At 41.8% G+C, this 20,897-nt stretch overlaps 1 protein-coding gene across 4 annotated transcripts in view; it reads left to right on the top strand.

The window, feature by feature from the left end:
* The first annotated feature begins 3,019 nt into the window (after nt 1-3,019).
* Nucleotides 3,020-20,897, top strand: part of LOC117553933 (receptor-type tyrosine-protein phosphatase U) — a 171,534-nt gene continuing 153,656 nt past the window's right edge. For all 4 annotated transcript variants that reach the window (XM_034228070.1, XM_034228069.1, XM_034228068.1 and 1 more), the window contains exon 1: nt 3,020-3,269. In XM_034228070.1, the coding sequence (XP_034083961.1) occupies nt 3,200-3,269 (70 nt within the window). In that variant the 5' untranslated portion in view covers nt 3,020-3,199. The remainder of the gene's footprint in view (nt 3,270-20,897) is intronic.

Below are 20,897 nucleotides of genomic sequence, written 5' to 3'. Positions count from 1 at the left end.
ATACCTTTTACAATGGTTCCATTTATAGAAAGTTAAAGAGTAATTCAGCTGTAAACCACACACTGGAGGAACTGCTGCTCTTCGGTTTCACCTTAAAAGCACCTCAGACTTGCGCTCACACATCAATCAGTGATCCTAACAATATCTTTCTATTTGACACATGATTGAAAATGACTTTTGTGGTATCACTGTTTGGTGTGTAGCTCTCAGATAGTGGTGTTTACTTTGAAAGCGCCATGCTGCATGCAAAAGCTGCGTATGATAGACAGTGATGGTTTGATAGCCAGCCTTTGACATCTTCCCTCAGAACTAATAATATGTTATTATAAATTCATGCACAACGCTGCCTGTGCAGACGGAGTTGTTTGTGTAGGGTCATGAGTGGCAGCTGATGAAATCCTCGATAACGTTTCTTTCATGGTAGTGCTGCTGTCAGCATCGTGTTGATGCCTGTTCTGTTGTTGGTTTGAACAGACTTTTGTAACATCCTGTTTGGTTTGCTGCATATTACATTTTCATGCAGTTGAATAGATTCACGCCAAAGCACTCCCTAGTTTAAGTAAATTGCTACGCGGTGTCTTGAATAACAGCGTGCAAAATGGCTGCCATGCATCAAGGAGGTGTAATTACAGGTGGTAGCTTGACATACGCTGTGCTCCTTTGGTTAAAGTAAGTAATTTGCTTAGCAATGCATCGTTCATCTGTCATTGGGGGCTAATAACATTAGAGACTAAGATGTGTGCACTCATGTTGGGAGCCTTCGATGCGTCTGTTGCCCCTGTAATTAAATCCACAGGACAACAAAATGAATGATGAATAGCATGCATAATGGCTTCTTGATCCAATTGTGAATCTTGGATCCATAACTAAACGTGTCAGCCCGGCCATGTTTTAGCACCCGCTTGGTTCACGCAGAGCCGTGGCTGCAGAGTCAGCACTTGTAAAACAATTTCAAAGGTAATCTCAGAGCCTGTGTAATGATGTAATGATATACAGGAGGGCACCTTGCAGCATCTGACATGTGTCCGACAAGTTGTGATCAAGTACACATTTGATGCTTTTAAACATTATATAAATATAAGATTACGACATGCCAGATTATTTTCAAATATCAAAGTCACATTGGCTTGCTGTATGATTTAGTTTTCCCAACAGCAGTGATGAAAGAAGTACTCAGATATTTTACTATTTTATATATTTGCTAATATTAAATCAACATTTGTTAGTTGGATGTTGAAAAATAGTAGTTACATTATTACAGCAGCTAAATCTGTCAAATATGTGTAGTGACACACTGTATAAAGTAAAATATTCCCCTCTGAGATGGAGTGAAGCAGAGATATTAAATAGCAGAAAATGGAAATACTGAGGTTAAATATAAATACACCATATTTTTTTACATAATTTCAGTAGGACTTCAGATGCACTCCATCACTGCACAACACTGTACAATACATAAAAGAGTGTCAGGTATTCTCCAAACATTGCAGCAAACATGCCTGCAATGGCTAAAAACAGTGACCCGATCAAATGCAAATTCAATGCACACTACATGTCAGACTCTAATTTATGGAGAAATATGCTTTGCACCTGTCACACGGAGGTGTGAAGCTTGTCTGAATATATGGCTAACATCAGCTGTAAAAAAGCGCTAATATGACACAGATAGCTCATATTATTTGCATTTATATAATGATTGTTAACACAAAAGTCTCACATTACAGGGGTTATGTGTTAATCACAAGGGCTGTAGCTGACTTTAATTTAGAACATTTTCTCAACCTGTTGTCAGACTGATAACAATGTCCCTGTGGGTGCATGGTGACAGGTTATTTGAGCTGTCCACAGTGTATATTAAGTAATGCCAAATAAATATGAACCTTAAATGGAAGAAAAGGCATGGAAATAGCATAGACTGTATATATAAAGGGAAATAGATGCTTGTCACATCCCAAATAGCACACTAAGAGCTATTAACTAACATTTATTCCTGGAGACTTCCCCGTACCCAGGGCCGGCCCTGACCAATTTGCCGCCCTAGGCAAGATTTTAGCTGGCGCCCCCCCCAAAATGCAGACACTCACTATGATTCGCACGTGCGCGGTTGTGGCATGACCACCAAAACAAAGATATTGACACAACTGCAACTGTATTTAGTTTCCTATCCATGTGAACATGATTTTTTAAGTGGGGGGGGGACCTCACCTCCTCTAGGGGGGTCCGGGGGCATGCACCCCCGGTAAGAGTTTTTTTTAAATATTGAAGTTAAAAGCATCAATCTGGTGCACTTTGAGAGCAACATTAGGAGATCTATGGATACATCTCTCAACACCAGATGAAACAGAACTGTAAACAGATTTTCTTTTTCTTTATGGATATTTTCTCTCTCTTATTTTTTCATAACTATAATGATCATATAAAGGTGAGCCTTTACCTCACTGAGCTGAGGTTATCAGAGCCTCTCAGTCTTTCAGGAGAGAGCTCTCTAAAGCTCTCCCCCCCGGCGGCCGCTTACACAGTAAATTCCAATGTTAATAAAAGCACACAGAAGCTGTGTACGTTTTTTGGGAGTTTGATTTATTTTAAATAAACACAAATACAAAATTAAAACCTATAATTGCCCACTAAAACCATTATTTCCAAAAAAGAACTATTTCACATAAACCTCTGGTTTTTACTGGGGCTGGGGCGGTTCAACTTTTTTTAAATTTCTAACTTTCTTTTTCTTTTTCGGCGCCCCCTATGGGTTGATGCGCCCTTAGCATTCGCCTATACTGCCTATGTCGAGGGCCGGCCCTGCCCGTACCCCTACCACTGCAACAACAAACTTACATTTTTACGTTAACAAATACCAAGTATTTACCCTGAAATGTTGTGGAGATAAATGTTTGGGACCTGGCTCTGAACACCACGGTGTCTTTCCGACTGCGGCCTCTTGGAGGCGCCCTGCTCATACTTTGGATCAGCGAATAAGCGGCAGCTGAGAAGGAAAGTGTGCTTGAGAAAGAAATCTCTCCCTGAACTGTTTACCCTGACGTCAGTTTGCAGAACTAGCTCTGCCCTGTCTCCTTCGGTGTCTCTGAAACTCCTCTCAGTGAGAATTGGGGGAGTAGATGGGCTCGGCTCGCGCGCCCGGACCTCACGGAGTGAATGAAATGATTTCTTCTACACATTTAAAGTGGACTAAAACAGCTACACGATGAACACCTGCGCCTTTCTGTTGATTTTGACTGTTCAGATCTACGCCGATGGCATCGAGGGGCCAACAGGTAAGGAGCAAATTCATCTCGATCTGCTTAACCCGGTTGGGAAGTTTTAACATGTGGATGAAAACTCCACTGAGAGCAAAAGTGGAGCGAGTCCGGTGAAGGTTCCAACTTTGTGTCCCCTTTCCAAAACACGTTGCTGCGTGAATCTGCGGCTGGCTGCTGTTTCCCATTGCCTACTGATAACGCACAATGTTAATTCTCTCAACAGAAATTAAAAACACATTCATAATAACTTTGTGAACTGAAGTGATAAGTTTTCTTCAGCATGCTTATTATTTAGGAGGACAGCGTCTGGGTGTTCTGGGAAAGCTCCCATTTCCCAAAACAGCACAGTCTCCTGCGACACGCTCTTTCTGCAGTTTGCTATTGCTCAATCACATTTAAAGGCACCTGGTAGTGGTGGTTTACATTGTGACCTAAAGTTACAGATCAGTTATTTCACAGCGGCACTTTAACCTAAAAAGAATCCGCGACACTTACATGACCTTTAGGTAATTTAGTCGATATTTGGGAGCAAAACCCCATCAGCCTGAATCTGTGATGACATCCAGAGGAGCTGCTCCACACAGATGTTGGATTGCGGGTCTCCCCTACAAGTTTACATCATGATGAGGATGGTTTTATTGTAAAAGGCTTCTTATTGATTTAAATAAAAACAAGTTCGCATTATAATCTCAAATTGTAGGCTTTTCTTTGCATGTTTTAAGTGCAAATAAGCGTAATTACCTCAAGGAGACATTTTTTTTCAGATTTAAAGGCAACAAATCATGCAATTTCTTATTTTTGTAATAAGAAATAAACTGGTGATTTTTCAAAATGTAAAATTCATTATCCAAATACATCCAATTGTTTAAATTAGTAACACATCAGAGAGATTGAAAGAGAAGAGCAGAGGGGTAAACATAAATAACTTTTTATAGAAATGACACAGACCCTTTCAAATGTCTGCTTAATTCCTTGACTTATATTGGTTGTTTACGCAATGTTAAAATTAGAGTGCCTTTGGGTATTTGTGTCCAAAGGCTAAAACGACATGGGCCTGTTAGAGTCTTTCTGTCACTGACACACCATGCACACAGGCATAATGCTACCCTTGTAATACATAAAAACAGGGTAATAAGGCACAAATATTGATAATAATGTATTTACATTGTAGGCTGCTTCCACCCGATAGCAATGCGGTTGAATGTGACACAGTTTAAAGCTTGATGATGTTGATATAATTTGACTTGGTATTTTCATTGGAATTTGGCTGATATTTATATTCCTCACTGGCAGTGGAACAACTAATGGCCACTACAACACTTGTATGTATAACTCATTGTGAAAGAAGCAACATCAAACTCATGCAAGCAGAGTGTGTATTGTCCAGAGCTGAATGGAAAAGATCATTAAGAGGAGTGGGCTGAGACATATGAAGGATTCAATCTCACATAGATAATTCAATGAGCTGAATGGAACAGGGACGCTTCACTACGGCTGTCAACAGAAATGTACATGGCGCAGGTTTTTTAGTTTGTCAACTGGAGTGTTGCAAGCCTCGCCATCTGCACTTTCACCCTCCCATCAGCAGATAATAGTTAATGCTGCTGTTTTTGGGGCTTTTGATTCCCTGCCCTGACTCCCTTCTGCCTTCATCCTACAGGAGGAAATGATGAGCATAAAGGCAGCCTTAGATTCCCACCATCTTCAGTGTCTCCTTTTCATCAACACTCTGCCTTTATTGCCGTGAATGTGTGGAGACCACACCTTGACCTTGAATGCTTAATAACAGTTAAGACTCTGCACATTTCTTGCCTTTTTCACTCTATGTAATCCATATCTTCTTTCTTTCTTGCATATGCTGCCGGCGTCTATACAGGCTGTCAGTTCATGGGAAGTGAAATTATTAGAGGCTATGAAATATAGTGGCTCTCTACCGCACTGGATGGAGTGTAATGATGTTGATAAGGGGAACAAAATATCACGATTGGCATCACATTTTCTCAGACACAAATAGATCATGAACACGAAGGTCCAGATTTCCATTGTATGTGTTGATTTATGTTGTAAAGCCCATTGTTACACCTTCACTCCTCTTTTGTCTCTTATGGGAATTGGATGAATGTGCCATTACCATCTGTTTCCTCTTTTAGCAGCAAATGGTGTCAACTGAGTGGTGTAATTATCCTGTGTCTCACACTCATTTCCTGGTTTGATCCAAAGTTAATGCAGAATATCCTTTTTGCCTATTTAACTGAATAAGATAACATTTGGATCAAGATGAAAAGGACTTTCAAGTCCAGACGGTCTAGTTAAAGCATGGCATGGAATGAATAATACTTTACATCAGGCTAGGAAAAGAAACGTAGGATCAGCACATAAGCTTAAAAGATATCAGAGCTGCTATTAACCCTTAGATGCACAAGTGACTGGACCCTACACTCTTCCATAAGTGGGTCAAAAAAGACCCTTATTAGAATAATATGTGTTTTTATGCCATTTTTGGCATATATTATATCATATTTAGTATTATATTTTGGTTCACACTAGAAATATTTTACATTTAATTTTTCACTATTTATAAAAAAAAAATAATTCCATAGAAAATGCATGCGGGTCATTTTTGACTCACTTATGGAAGCTTGGGGTAGTAATACAAAAACTACAATTTCTTAAAATGTAAATTTAAAATGTGAATGGCATGATATCCAAAACATGTTTTTTGAGGAATATCTGGAATATGAAATGATAAAAAAATGTAATTACAAAGATACTTCAAGAATACCACCTCAACGGGTCCAAAAATACCCACTTATGGAAGCTTGGGGTAGTAATACGAAAACTACAATTTCTTAAAATGTAAATTTAACATTTTAATGGCATGATATCGAAAACATGTTTTTTGAGGAATAGCTCGAATATGAAATGATAAAAAAATGTAATTACAAAGATACTCTAAGAAAACCACCTCACGGGGGCAAAAAAGTCTCACTTATGCATCTAAGGGTTAAGAAAAATGTTGTCACCAAATAATAATCCTTAGTAATCTTTAAAGGAAAACATTTCAAACATTTCCAGGTTTTATTTTCTGAAAAGGGAAGACTTGATGTTGTTCTCCTGTTCTGGCTGCCTTACACTGGCTCCCTATAGAACACAGGGTAGAATTTAAAATTCTTCTTCTCGCCTACAAAGCCCTTAATGGGCAGGCGCCATCTTACCTCAAAGAACTCATTATACCCTACTGTCCTACTAGGGCATTGCGTTCCAAGAATGCAGGGTTGTTGGTTGTTCCTAGAGTCTCTAAAAGTACAATGGGAGCCAGAGCCTTTTCTTATCAAGCTCCACATTTGTGGAATCAGCTTCCAGTTTGTGTTCGGGCGGCAGACACCCTATCCGTTTTTAAGAGTGCGCTTAAGACCTTCCTTTTTGATAAAGCTTATAGTTAGGGCTGATTAGATTCAGCCCCTAGTTTTGCTGATATAGGCTTAGTTTGTCGGGGGACATCTTACTTCTTCCTTCTCTCTGTCTATACCTGTGTACTCTCATGTTCCGATTAACCCAGCTTCCCCAAATGTCTTTCTTTTTGGTGTCTATATACGCCGGGATCCGGAGTCATGGATGATCCTGCGCTCCTCTGTCCTGGATCGCGAGCCCTGGATCTTGAGTCGTGGCTGTGGTCCTGGATCATAGGTCCTGGATGGATATCCTCGTGGATTCATCTTCCTATTATACACACATGCATTTCCAAACATTTGGACTACCTATGTTGCAAATGTATTATCTTTTCAATTTACACACGGCATCTATTGCACATCTGTCCGTCCTGGGAGAGGGATCCCTCCTCTGTTGCTCTCCCTGAGGTTTCTCCCATTTTTCCCTTTAAACTGTGGGTTTTCTTTGGAAGTTTTTCCTTGTACGATGTGAGGGTCTAAGGACAGAGGGTGTCATATTGTCATACTGATATTTTGTACAAACTGTAAAGTCCACTGAGACAAATGTAACATTTGTGATATTGGGCTATATAAATAAACATTGATTGATTGATTGATTGATTCTCAGTCATATATTATACTTAACTAAATATGTTTGGGATTTGGAAATGTTTCCAGACAAAACAAGACATTTGATCAGGACATTTGTGTTTTGTGACATTTTCTAGTCAAACCCTGCCCAGATGGCGTTAACAGTTGCAGTAACATGCTGATACCTGCAACGGACAGACAAAATAAAAAAAGATTAAACAGGAAACAGAGAAAGCTCTTTTCAAAGGAGACTAAACAACTACAATTCCTAACATGAAAAACTGGACTTCAAAATATTTTGGCTTGACACTATTTGCCTGTGCTTGCTGGTAAGGTATAGGGTCATTATTGTTACATTAATCATCTCCTAGTTCTTAAAGGTAGGGTAGGTAACTTCAGAAACACGTTTTGTTATATTCCATGGAATGCTCTTAACATCCCGATATTAAATGCTTTGACAATAAATATATACAAATATTTCATGTATGGAAGTCGTGGCGCTGTAACAAGCAAGTCCAATTAACTGCTTCGGCCTGCGGCAGATAATTGGATGACCTACCTGCCTGTCAGCCTTCCATCTCGTGCACAAACTTATCTCTTGCCCTGTTCGTGTGTGTTGGAGGAGGGGCTCTGTAAGGAAGTCTGAAGGAAGGGGCAGATTTTTTTCGGTTGAGTACTTTCAAATTCTAGCACACTCGAGCTGGTTTCTCCATTCTTACCTACCCTACATTTAAGAGTCCATGTCATTTGTATATAATAAGCGTCTATGAATGGACGGAAAGAATGAGGCTGAGAATCCTTTGTGAATTATTGCAGGGAAGAAAAATGTTGCCTCGCACCACAGAGTGGAAGTGTTCCCTGCAGGAGCCAGGCCACCGTCTGTGGATAGAGGGAGAGGGGCGGTGGGGACTGGGCCTGAATCAGACTCCTGAAAAGACTGGTTGATTTCCATCGTTGTGGGATCATGGGCAGTAATTCAGTAAGCAGATGGAAAACTTTGCAAGAATGCAGGGGATTGGAGAGGAGAGAATTTTCCGAGAGAGAAGACAGAGGAATTTATTCAGATAAATTGTCAGGGTGTTTTTTTTTTGTAGCTGGGCCCACAGCGGGACTCTAGCTGGACTTGAGTGTCCATTCTGCCTTCAGCAGTGGAGTGAGTGATTAGGCGGGGTGCTGATGAGAAGAGTCCTGTGCTCTGCAGTTTCTGTCTCTGATCTATTGTAATGTGGGGCTGTGGAGGAGAGCCAGCCCCCGATTGGCTTAGTCATCTCACAAGCCTGGAAGATGAAATGCATCCATCTAGTGTATGTGTTCAAAGAATTCTGCTTAATGCCAAAGCGCCATGATTGGTACGCCTCATCAGACGAAGCGTGTCCAATCAGGGGCCTCCTCTGTCTTGAGCTGGTCTCATTTCTCATTATCTTATGGGGATGTATCTCAACTGAGTTTGTGCCGTGCTGAGTTTGCAGACATTTCTTTATGCTAGACTGCAGCTCGCAGGCATCTTGTGATGGTTGTGCCTAATTAACCCTGCTGAGCATTTAGTTTTAGTTTTTAATTACACGTTACCATTCTGTTTCTAAATCAGTCTCGACCTTTTTCTGTTTTCTTTTTTTTGTTGAAGGCTCTGCGAGTTGTGGCCTCAGGCGAAACGATTGTTTGCTCTTCTGAAAAGTCAAGTGCCGGGTGGAGTCGTGTTTCTGGGGCAGAGAGAAAGCAGGTTGAGGAGAGAGCAATGCCCGAAAGCTGGATCCTTTCTGCTGCGTTTCTCCTCTGCCCTCATATCTGGCCCATTCTTCAGGCAAACAATGAGCTCTTGAAGAGTTCACTCATTATTTGAAACATGCACTTAAAATATCAGGGTTTGTCGACAACACAGCATATTAATATGTGTGCCTCGCTTTTGCATGTGCTAATCAGAATCCTTATTCATTAGCGCCTTTGCCTATAAGAGCTGGAAATCAGGCACGGAAGTCATGCCATGCAAGGAGGGTCCCAGAGTACAGAGTGACTCAGCCCTGACACTGATGCTAGCAGGGGCTACAGCCGCCGCTCTGGGCTCTTCAGGGTAACTCTGAGACCTTTCAGCACGCGGGAAAAGACACCGAGAAGACCGAGAAATGTACAGTGTGTGGCCTGCCTCGGCCTGCCTCCTCATTTCCACTCTGCAGCGACAGCCAGAGTGCAGGCTTCTCAGCTCCTTCGGCCAGGTTTTATTAATGTGGTATTGATCTTTTCAAACTCCGGCAATTCCATTTTACTTAAATTTGATCAAAGTGGCATCCAGTCTGTGACCGCGAGTTTGATGTAGTTGCGAATTATCCAGCCAGCCAGCACTTGCATGACGTAACACAAGGAGCCTGGTTTACAGCAGAAAAATGTTTGCAGCACTGTGTGTAGAGCAAAGGACAGGAAAAAGTGGAAATCCTCTGAAACATGAAAGAGGGGGCCTTATTTCCATAAGAAGGCTGTATATATTACAAATAAGCCACAAAATATCCCCTTGATGTACTGGTCTAAAATGGCAGGTCTATTATACTCATTATCACTTAAAAGCATATGTTTTACTTGAATAATGGACAGGGAAATGTATCATTCAACACAGATGTGTGTGTATGGCCTGGATATGATGAGAATGAGACTGTAGCCCCAGCACAGATAGATGTGTAATTATCCAACATAGAAATATAAGCATGTATGAGAGTTTCAGTCCCCGTGTTTTTTTCCCAGAGGAAGCGAGCGCCAGACTGCAGAAATTGGGTCTGGAAGACTGATGCTGCGAGTGCCGCTTATCCCCTACCCGGAGGAAAGAAAGCCTCAGGAGCAGTTTATATTTAGCCCACTGGCCGTGTTTCAGTTCTTTACCTTTCTCCTATGTCAACACATTTACAGCCAGATTCTCCCGGCCCCTCTGTTGTTTGTCTATGTAGTGTGTAACAAATGCTCAGGTCACTGGAGTCAGGGTTCAGGATTAGGGCAGGATTTCAGTGTGGAGATGTAACCTGTTGTTGAGCTGCCTGCAGTCCCCTGCACCCTCCCAGTGAAATCTGAACTGCTGACGCTCCTCTAAAAGTCAAAACAGTCTCTTCAGGACATTTATCTCCCTGCCGGTGTAATGGATGCAGGCTTCAGTTGCCTTTGTGCCACGGTGCCTGTTCTCTGAGGGAAGTGGTATTTCTGGTTTGACCGGCCCCTTTGGGTAATGAAGTATCCTCTCACAGACCCAGCCATGAACCCGAACACTTATCACCCTGATGTATCTCACTCTTATTAGACTCACACTCTTTCACATAAACTTTATTAGGACAGTGGAAATTGAAGCGCATTAAAGTGTAACAGAGCATGGATAATGGCTAGTGTGCCAATTTAAAAGAGCAAAGTATTTGAGGCCTTCACAGCATGAAGCCTAAGTAAAATTGAGCTCTTAAAAAAACCCCATATCTGCTCTGTTCTACAGCTTTCATTGCTCATCCCAGTTTGCCGTGAATTGAAGGCGGTTTGTATTTTTTTTTTCTGGCAGCACAGTGGCATGGCGCAGCGGTGACACTCAGCTGTGACACTCAGCTGTGACAGATGCTGTTGCTGGTGGGTTATGGGAAGGTCATGGCAGATGTGGTAGCTGGCTGTAAGTCAGTCAATAAACTGATTCCAAACCTGTTGAGCATTTTAAAGTCCTATTTACAAGAATGTGGTGATGATTAATCTTGTTTTGGTCTGTAAGACATTAGCAGGGTTTTCAAGAAGTTCATTTGGAAATGTCCACGAGTCCATGACATAGGGAGGGGGCTGATATTCCCCTAAAATCTTTATTTGAAATTCATGAAATTCACCCAAACTCGAACTGCATGGTTTTCACAAGAGCAACGTGAATGTTGCATGATGTTTCATCATATATTCTTGCAAAGAAACTGACACGGTAGTCTGGCAGTTTTTGTAAAAAGATATATAAAAGTTGGTAATTTGTGTTACTAAAAAAGCATTTAATGCTTTTTCTACTCTGGACTGCAGGGCATGTATTGACATCTTATTTAAATGTAAGTAGAAGGAGTGGATATGCAGAGTCTGGTGGCATGCTAAGATATGCTAGCAGCATCCTGGCTTCTGACCGCCAGTGGGGTTGAAAAGCTTTTGTCAAGTGATGTTAGTAGAGAGAGCTTGGGAACTCGGCCGGGCTTTGACGCTTTGTTCTGTTTCAGGTGCTGAAGTGAGACCGAGCAAAAGCGGAGCCTATTGATTTCTCAAACACGGCCTGTCACAGTCAGCTTATTGTCTTCTTCCTTTAGAAACGCTCCTGTCTATTCTTCATGACCTCCCATCACAACCCTCCTCACTTTGACATGTTGCTATTTCAGCAGTTGCTCAGGGGATCGTGAGAACATTTTCTTTCAATAAAAAAAACACCAAACATCACTTTTTCCCTTGGCTTTTACACTTTGTATTGTTATAAGACATTTCAGGGGCAAGCCGTTCAGGTTTCCCCCTTTTTAACCATTTCCTCCGGTTTCACCAGTATGTACAATACAACTCAGTCATTAGCAGACGATTCATTGAAAACAGTGTCTATTATTCATTTCTTCTGACAAGGTGGTATAACTGCCTGAGGGCAAATAAATGGATCTGTATTTGCTGCCCAGCGTGTTTATACGGATTGTGATTCAGCCCTGCAGGGACACTAAGGAAGAGAGATAGCTCCTGACCAGGGACATATCGGTGCCCTTTATCTACAGATCACTGTTCCATTGTTGCGTTGCCCAGGAACAGGTGCAGCCAAATTCCATATGTACTTTGATGTGAAGGTCTGTTTATACAGACCCAGAGATGCAATCTTGTCAACCGAATGCCATGTGTGGTAGCCTTGACAAACCTTCCTTCAGGGCACGCTCCACAGCCCTCGGGGGTCTTCCTGCTGGTGATTGCTGAGCTGCTCGGCGTTCCTGAAAGACAGCTCGTCAAACAGTTTGAAAGACCTTTGTTTGTTCTTGCTCTTGACTAGGGACGGGTGGCGCAGTGGTCTGTGCGTTTGATCATCAGATCAAGGGGGCGTTGGGGAACTCCAGTTCGAAACCCGCTCCCGCACCACTGCGTCAGGCCGTTGTGTCCTTGGGCAAGACACTTCTATTATTATTATTATTATTATTATTACTTGGTCTGCCAGTGAAGGGGAGGTTTGGATTCAAGCGGTGAAGGCCCCAAGAGATGAGGGGCTTATGAGTGGATTGAAGTGGGCACCAACGTGACCCAGAGCCTTGTTTGAGGAGCCGTTCATGTGTCTTTCCACACTCAGACAAAGACCACGTCCACACTGTTGTTGATACATTTGAAAGAGCATTCGTTCTTGGTCTGCTGTCCATGCTAATCTGGAACTGAAAGTTTGACCTTTTTGAAGGCGTTTCCCCATGGTCTAACATTGTCATGTGAGGGGGGAAAAGGGAGCTTTTCCAAAACGCTGACACCACCATTGTGATATGATCTACTGTAAAGCTCCTGGCTCTAGGGGCCTACGCATGCCTAGTGGAGGACATTTCAAAGCTTTAGTTTTTTTGGCATTTTAATATGAATGGCAAACTTTTTTAAACGGACTGGAAAGGCTAATGTGGACGGAAAGCTTTCATGTCATTTTCAAAAAGTGTGGACTTTCTGCAGCCAAAGGGTCCATTTGCTTGTCTCACATTAGCTCAAAACCAGAGAAATGCAAGAATGTCCAGGGAGCCCACGGGGAGTCGTTAACAAAGAGCTTAATTCAAAAGCACACACAGAAGATTATAATAATTGTTTAGCCCTTGTGCATGTGTGGCTGTGTTTGTTTGCAGGCTGGCCAGTGCCTAGGTGTGTAATGGAAGGAAAGGATTGGTAACTTTTCCCACCTGATCATATGCAAATATCTTCTTAACTCCCTTGGCCATTTTGAACTTCTATACATCTATGCCATGTGTATTATAATATAGCTTTTGTTTGTTTTGTTCCTTTATGAAGTGATAATGAAAAATAATAGTATACTGTGCTGAGGACATATTTTCCTAATGATAAATACATTGCACTGCAAAGATGAAAGAACCAGACTCTGCCATAGACACAGGCTTTGGAGCCCTTCTGTGTTTAGAGAGTAGATGGAGTACACAGTGTGTCAGAGACCTCGGAGCAGGTTGGACTGGCCTTTGTCTGTTCGGACAGCCAGGGTAATTAAGAATCCGCTTAGAGCTGGGATTACGGCTGGAAGTAGGCTGATCACATTGGACAGGAGAATGGGCATTAGCAGAATGGTGGTTAATATGGGTATTACTCTGCTTAGCAGTGGTATCATGTGACAATAAGACAGCTGACAATGGAACCCTGTTGATGCTGAGATCCCTTGCTCGGCGCTAATAGGCTTTTACTGCAGATAGCTTTGTTTACTCACAGTGGGAAGCCCTCCACCTTCTTGCTTTATCTTCCTTCCTCACACATTAAAACTTTCCTAATAATTTGTCTCAACCTAATTAGAAAATGGTAATATTTTTGCCGTACACCTCCCCGAGGTATTTTAGCAGCGTTCAGACGAATGTGCCTTACACCAGGACCTTTGAAACGAAACATGCAAGATTGTTAATCTCTCTGGTGAATGCAAACTCTTGCTGTTTTTGGGATATTTTGGATTTTTTGGAATGTAATTAATGTTCTCATTAACTGAGTACAAGCTGTAAGGCAGAGCTAAATGCCTGATACCCTCGGGTCCTTGCTCTCCTCTACTTTAGGAAACATGGACAGCCTGTGTCTGGCATGAGAAACAGGGAATGGTAAAATAGTTTCTTTCTTGTCAGTCCAGGCTTTTATTGTGATCCGCATGGAGAGGTAACCTGAAGCCTCTGCACTACAAGTGAAGCTATTGGTTGGCCTTTAGAAAGGATATGGAGTCAGGTCAGTGTGAATAATAACAATGGAGGGAACGGGTTTATCCAAACACAGAAAGGTTACATCAAATGGCCCACCTAATTCTTCGCATTACTCTTTACAATGAACCTGTGCATTTGTTCCTGGTGTCAGCTCTGCCTGAATTAGAGAACATTCCTGCAGGTGAATAGTTGACAGATTTATCAGTGCACGACGTGACATTGCAATGCTTTGTTTCAACTTTGGTTTCAAAGGGAGCGGGGAATTGTTTTCCACAGTCTTTAAGGGCTAATCCCGTCAGAGGGGCTGGCAGCATGGAGGGCTAACAGAGTCACGTCGGACGTTACGCTGCCAGAACAAGAGGCAGACAGGAATGTGTTTGTCTCTCTAACTTGGCCTCATTTACTCTTGACTGGAAAAGTAAAAGAGCAAAACTCCTCCCAGACATCTTGACTTCTTAACTCCTTTCTCTGAGCCAGGATAAGCAGCGGGTGCCTGATTCTGTCAGTGAAAGCAGGAGCCGACTTCTGTTAAGGATTCAGTATGGGTTTTCGAAGATGCAATGGCGGCTCAGACTATCATTATTGCAGATGAATTAACGAGGTTTTTACCTCTCCGAGGAGAGTTCCTCGCTTCACTGGTTGTCTTTTGGCTTGGTTAGGCACATGTGCTCCCGGGGGAACGGGCTCATTCAGCGCTTAGGCCATGGAACTGAGGATTTATCCCATCCCACTGAGTCCCCGAGTCGCCACAAACTCCTGCTGAAGGATTTAAGATTGGTTAGTCTGTCAGTCTGCTATTTTTCTCAAGAGATTGAAAAGAAAGATATTTCTTTCGTTCGAATAAATGCTTGAGTCTGCACCTGTAGTTGATACCATCTGGTTGAAATGAATAATGTGAGAAGAGTGGGTGAAGGTGAATTTGAGAGTTATTGAGAAAAATATGTGTTTTTTAAGAGTCATGTATTGTAACAGGATTGTGTGGCTCATAATCAACTATTATATAGAAAAAAGGTTTAACAATCTCGGGACCACATTCTCATCAGGATGAATTCATCATCATAGTGTAAATTCTTACAAAGTGGACTCCTAAAATACAATAGAACATTGTCTGGCCTGCTGATTGAGATTATATCAGCAGCTTCAGCAGCAGCTCATAAAAGCAGAAAGGCACTTATAAAACATTTGAGGCCTATTTTCCCCATTTGCATCAAAAACCTTTCTCTTTCTTAATGTCACATCTTATTAATCCCTCATTAACTTCATTACATTTGTGAAGAAGAAGTTGAAAAAACACTTGTTAAACCTCGCCACAGATTTCTCAGTATCAAAGTTCTAATAGCATCTGCGTAATCTAATGGTCAAAATGTGCCATCTGCTCAGGATACTTTATGATATTTTAAGTACTTACAATGATTACCTGCCTAAACATTAAGATAGATCAGTGCCTAAAGGTATATTTAGCCCAATATTTAAGAGAATATAATTGGGTGTAGCCAAACACCTGGGCCTGCGTTGTTGTACAGAACTCACTCGCCATCTGTTAGTTTTTCTTGAAGGCTTTTATTTTGAAGCAGATGCACAAAGTGTTGAGTCTGAATCACTGGAAGACAAACATAGAAAGCATATGCTTTCTCACAGCTGTTGTCAGCTGCTTTCGTTCTTCAGCCAAAGTCAGTTATGGCAGATGCATTGCACTACATATTTTGTCATGCTGATCAAATAATATTCAGGTTATGGTTAATATGGTTTAAATAAAACATAAAATTAGTCGTGGCACACTCTCTAACATTCCTCTATGTTGAGCTGGTCCTGGGTTTCTTATACACTGGACATCAGGGAACACAATCTATACTTGAGCTTTCTAAAAGACGTATCCTTCACATCCTTCTCTGTGTTGAGGTGCTTTTCTGTTCTTAATTTCTGCATCATCATTGCTCCATTATTCCCCCTGCCCGTTTCACCGGGCTTTGTCTTTCCTCTCCATCTTTGTCCTTGTCCTCTCAGCCTTGGGGCTTCTTGGGGATCTACAGTACACTCAGTGTTTCTGGGAAGGGCTCAGTATTCTATGCAGAATGAGCAAGAGCTCAAAGCAGATGCGTGTGTGTCTGCCTGCCTCCCCAGGCACTCATTAAGCTTGTGTGTGTGAAGGTGTGTTTCCGGAGTCTTCTGGGGGAGACATGCGTGCATGTGGAGGTTAAAAGGCACCCGACAGAGACATCATTTTCCAGCCTGTGGCGATGGGAGAAGGTAACTTCATTAGCCAGTTCCCTCTGTACAGATGAACTTGATTACACTAACCAAGTCTCGATGGCAACAGTGGCGAAGAGTACAAATGTCACACTTGGATTTCAGATCTGTGCTGCTTTTTTTCTAGTTTATGAGTAATGGTGTTTGCAATTGTGTGTGTGTGTGTTTGTGTGTGCGTGTGGTTGAGTGCATGGGTGGGTAGAGAAGGAGGGTCAATTGATACACCTGGGACATTTGACTGCTCTGTAATTTGGTAAAGTGACTCATCTTCAGGTAATGAGCAGGTAGCGCTCTAGGAACTTCTTTCTATAATTTGCTTGATGGAAGTCACACTCTTGCTTTAATTCATGTGCTTGCACACTCTCTGTCTGTCTCTCTCTCTCTCTCACACACACACACACACACACACACACACACACACACACACACACACACACACACACACACACAACACACACACACACACACATACACACACACACACACACACACACACACACACACCACACACACACACACACACACACACACACACACACACAGCGCAGCTTTTCTTCAATATCTCAGGCATCCCTTTTGTCTTGTCTTACCCCCGCACAACAAGCCTGCCTCCCTAAGGTAAAGCGTAACCATCAGTTATTTCCACATTGAGTGCATCTACAATATCTGTCAACATATCTTTGACAGATAATATGCACAAACATTTGCAGTCATGCATAGTCACACACTCTGCCTTTCATTACTCTAGGGGCAAACAACATTAACCCCTTTAAACTGGATTGATCCACAGCACCGCTCTCCTTAACTCTCCACATTAGCTGATGGGATTGGCCAGGTTTTACCAATATGTTCTTGCTCTCTTTGCCCCTGAGGTGCACCCCGGGCAGTAAAATTAGCAAGAGAAGTGTATAATTCACAGGAAGTATATCATTGAAACAATCAGTTGGATTAGATTTATCTAAACCTTCGTTATGAAGCTGCGTGGGACAGATTAAACACTTTAAATCTCTTGAGGGAGTTTTCGTGAAGGCCACTTTCATGAATAGTCTTACCTCTTATCCTGAAATGTATTGTTATATAGCTTTGTGTCTGCACTCACCTGTTGGAACTGAACATGTCTTTCTCCCTGAATGTGTTTATATTTTGCATATTCTGTATTCTCCCCACAAACACTGCTGTAATATAACATTCATGAGCAAGGCTTTACTGCCAGACCAGACTACTCCTAAGCCTTCTGTCAGACTCCCAGTGAGGCTGTTTTTTCTGACCTACAAATGCTTCAGAAAACATACGCACACACACATGCATGGGCTTGTCAGCTCCCCAGTCATGTATCCTGGTCAAGGTGAAGAAGTGTGATGGGGGGGGGGGGGGGTAATGCAGACACATGGAGATGAGTGGAGGGAACGAGGGATAGAGAGAGCACCATCGCAGACGCCCTGTTGTTGACAGTCTCAAGCTGACAGGTCAGATTCAGTGGGATTTTGTCGAGCTGCCGCTTTGATGAAATGTTTTCAGGAAATGAAGAAAAACTGAGCTGACTGCAACCTCTGGCTCTAAAGACATAAAAACAAGACGCTCATGAAATTGAGGTTGTCCTGGTGATGATTGCTGGAAGAGTGCTTCGGGGCTAATTTTTCTTTCCTCGGTCGCTGCTCAGCAGAGATTTATTTACTGCAGGGTAAATGAGGACGTATATATGTTTACAAGTGCAGATTATAATTTCAGGAAAATTACAGTTTTCAAATTCCTCCACTCGTCTCCATCATCATGGCACTGTGTGTGGCACGGGGTTTACAGCAAAGCCACCAGGCTCCAACAAACCCAGACAAAGGCAGGTTGATCATTAGTGGTTATATCAACATGAAAGCTCACAACACATCATGCTGTTATTATCTCTGCAGACACTATACTCACTCATATTGTTTTAGCTGCTAGCTGCGTGCAGGGTGGAGAACTTCCTGTCACAGGTCCTGTTATCCGGGCCACCTTTTTCATGGTTGGGGATCGGCTGTCTATTTGGAGTAATACCACCCTCTCTGAAAGGCCTATCATGACCTGCATCATGAAAAAAGAACTAGCCACATGTTCAGTATTGACCATTTAAACGAATTTAAAAAAAGGGCACAGCAGAGCAGAAATTCAGAGAGGGTTTTTATCTCAATCCACAGGCAACTTTATGGCAATATTGAATTTGCAAGATTCTTCATCAGTGTAATGAAGTATCTGGGTTTAATGTTTAAATGGTTAGTTGATTAATTGGCAAAGAGTCACTTGGCAAAAAATGTATTGGCGGTTTTGACAAAAGATTAATTATACAAATAATTTATAGTGGATCAAAAATGTCAGAATGTATGTAAGTAATGCCTTCTCATAATTCGACAATTTGATAATGTATCTGCCTCTGGTACACTCCCTCCACATTCCCCCCTACTTTTATAGACTTATCAATGAACAAATATATAAAGAGAGAAATTATGTGTTTTATTTCATTGTTATTTATAAGGAGAAGTTTCAACCAGTGCCACACATCAATGTATTTATACTCTAAGGTACTCCTGTCCATAGATGGAGCACGATTATTATTATTTTTAAAATTTATTTATTTAAAAATAATTTTGTATTGGTTTTTCATTTGAATTATACTTAAAGTTCAGGGTAATCAACTGTTAAAAACATACTGTTCACATTTTTTTCTCCAAAAATGTATGTTTTCAAAGTAAATCGTTTTTAATAATCGTGATATCAATTATTGACTCAAATAATCGTGATTAGGATTTTTGCCATAATCGAGCAGCCCTAGCATCACACATACACAAACACAACAAAACCCATCGAAACTAAAAAAGGCTCTAAACAACTACCAATAAACATATTCAAAAATGCAGTGAAAAGCAACTGATCATTCAAAATTCTGTTCATTATATACAGATATGTTGTTGAATGGTTTACAGAAAGTGCACTATACCTTATTCTGCATATCCCTGTTGTGATATAAAATTACCTTGAGTGATGGATGGTTTTACTCAGTAGCCTAGCTTTGCACGGGAGGTACTTTAACACACCTGTGCACAGTAAGAGGCAGACATAAACACCCTGCCTTTTCTTTTTTATCCACCTTTAAGAAAGAAGGCAATCATATCAGAGATGATGTAGCACACATCATTTGTGCTCAAGCTGAGTGATGCGTTCAGTTATTGCCTGAAGGAGCAGGGTTAGTTTAACATGGAGGGCTTCTGTATTATCTGCCAGATTTCCCAGCTGCACTGAGCCTTTTCCACTTGGCGTCACAGCTTCTTTTAACCCCCCTCTCGTTCCGGTGTGATCCGCAAAAGTCCTTCTTACCTTTGAAGAGGATGGTCCACAGGGGGTGTTAAAAGAGGTGGTTACGCTATTATGACTCGTAAAACTTTGGCTCTGTTTCACAACTTTTTTTTCACACGGTGCGCCATTGACATCTTGATTGACCTGATCCAATCATTTGACACCATTCCAACACCCACATATCTTTAGGCTACACGTTCACAGGGGGCCTTTATTTACACAGCCTCCTCCATTTTGCACATTATTTTCAGATGCGTTTGGCATGTTTTTAACAGTGGCGAGAACTTTGCTTGTCTTATTGCCCACGGACAGATCTAGAAGTGAAAAATGTTTAATTCTTCTCTGCAAAACATCACCATGCTCCCGACTAGTTTTTCTGAAGTCTGGAAGCAACAACCACTATCAGAGCCTTTTATATGCATGGGTTTAGTGCTGCTGGAGCTGAAAAATAAGTGCACAAGCCCATCTTCCAGATCCTTCTCTCGTCTCGCTCTGCTGCTTCTACTCTCTTCTTTGCCCTTCACTCCATCTCTCCTCTGCTGTTGTCTTTCCTTCTATACTTTCCCTCTCGGTTTTCCTGGCCCCTGCTCTGTGGGCCCTCATGATGTTCTGTGCAAAGCCTCAAATCAACACCAGCAGCCAGTCTGGGCAGAGCTGGAGTTGTCCCGCAGCAAGGCCACACAGCAGCGCGAGATTGACGGGCTGTGTAGCCGGATGCGTTCTGCTTCGCTGCACTTTGTGTGCGACTGAGCGCGTGCTTTTGAGATTTGCAGGATGGAGGGATGGATGTAGGGAATGAGAGAGCGAGAGGGAGAGACAGGAAAATGGAGGCCAGGGGAACCAGCTTTGCTTTTGTTGAGTTTACATAATTGATGCTTTGTTAAACAGAACTGTGTCTACACACAGTATCAGCTCTGATCACATATGCAAATATTGTCAAGAGGATAAGCTTGGAAAACTTTCCAAATGCTTCACAATGTTCTAAACAAAACTTCTTTATACATTCATTACTCGGGTGGTTGTAGGCAATTAAATTCCAGGTAATGAAAAGCGGAAAACACTGATTACTTTTTTCTCAGAGCCATTCAGATGCTTTGGAATCCCTGTGGGAATGTATTACCAACTGTAAGGAAGTGCTGCAACGAATAATCTAAGTTTATTGTTTTATCACTTTTCTGCTTTGT

The sequence above is a fragment of the Gymnodraco acuticeps genome, unplaced genomic scaffold (genome assembly GCF_902827175.1).
Source record: "Gymnodraco acuticeps unplaced genomic scaffold, fGymAcu1.1, whole genome shotgun sequence".
Lineage (NCBI taxonomy): Eukaryota > Metazoa > Chordata > Actinopteri > Perciformes > Bathydraconidae > Gymnodraco > Gymnodraco acuticeps.
The sequence above is the reverse complement of the archived record's forward strand: the minus strand, read 5'-3'. Positions and strand labels throughout refer to the sequence as shown.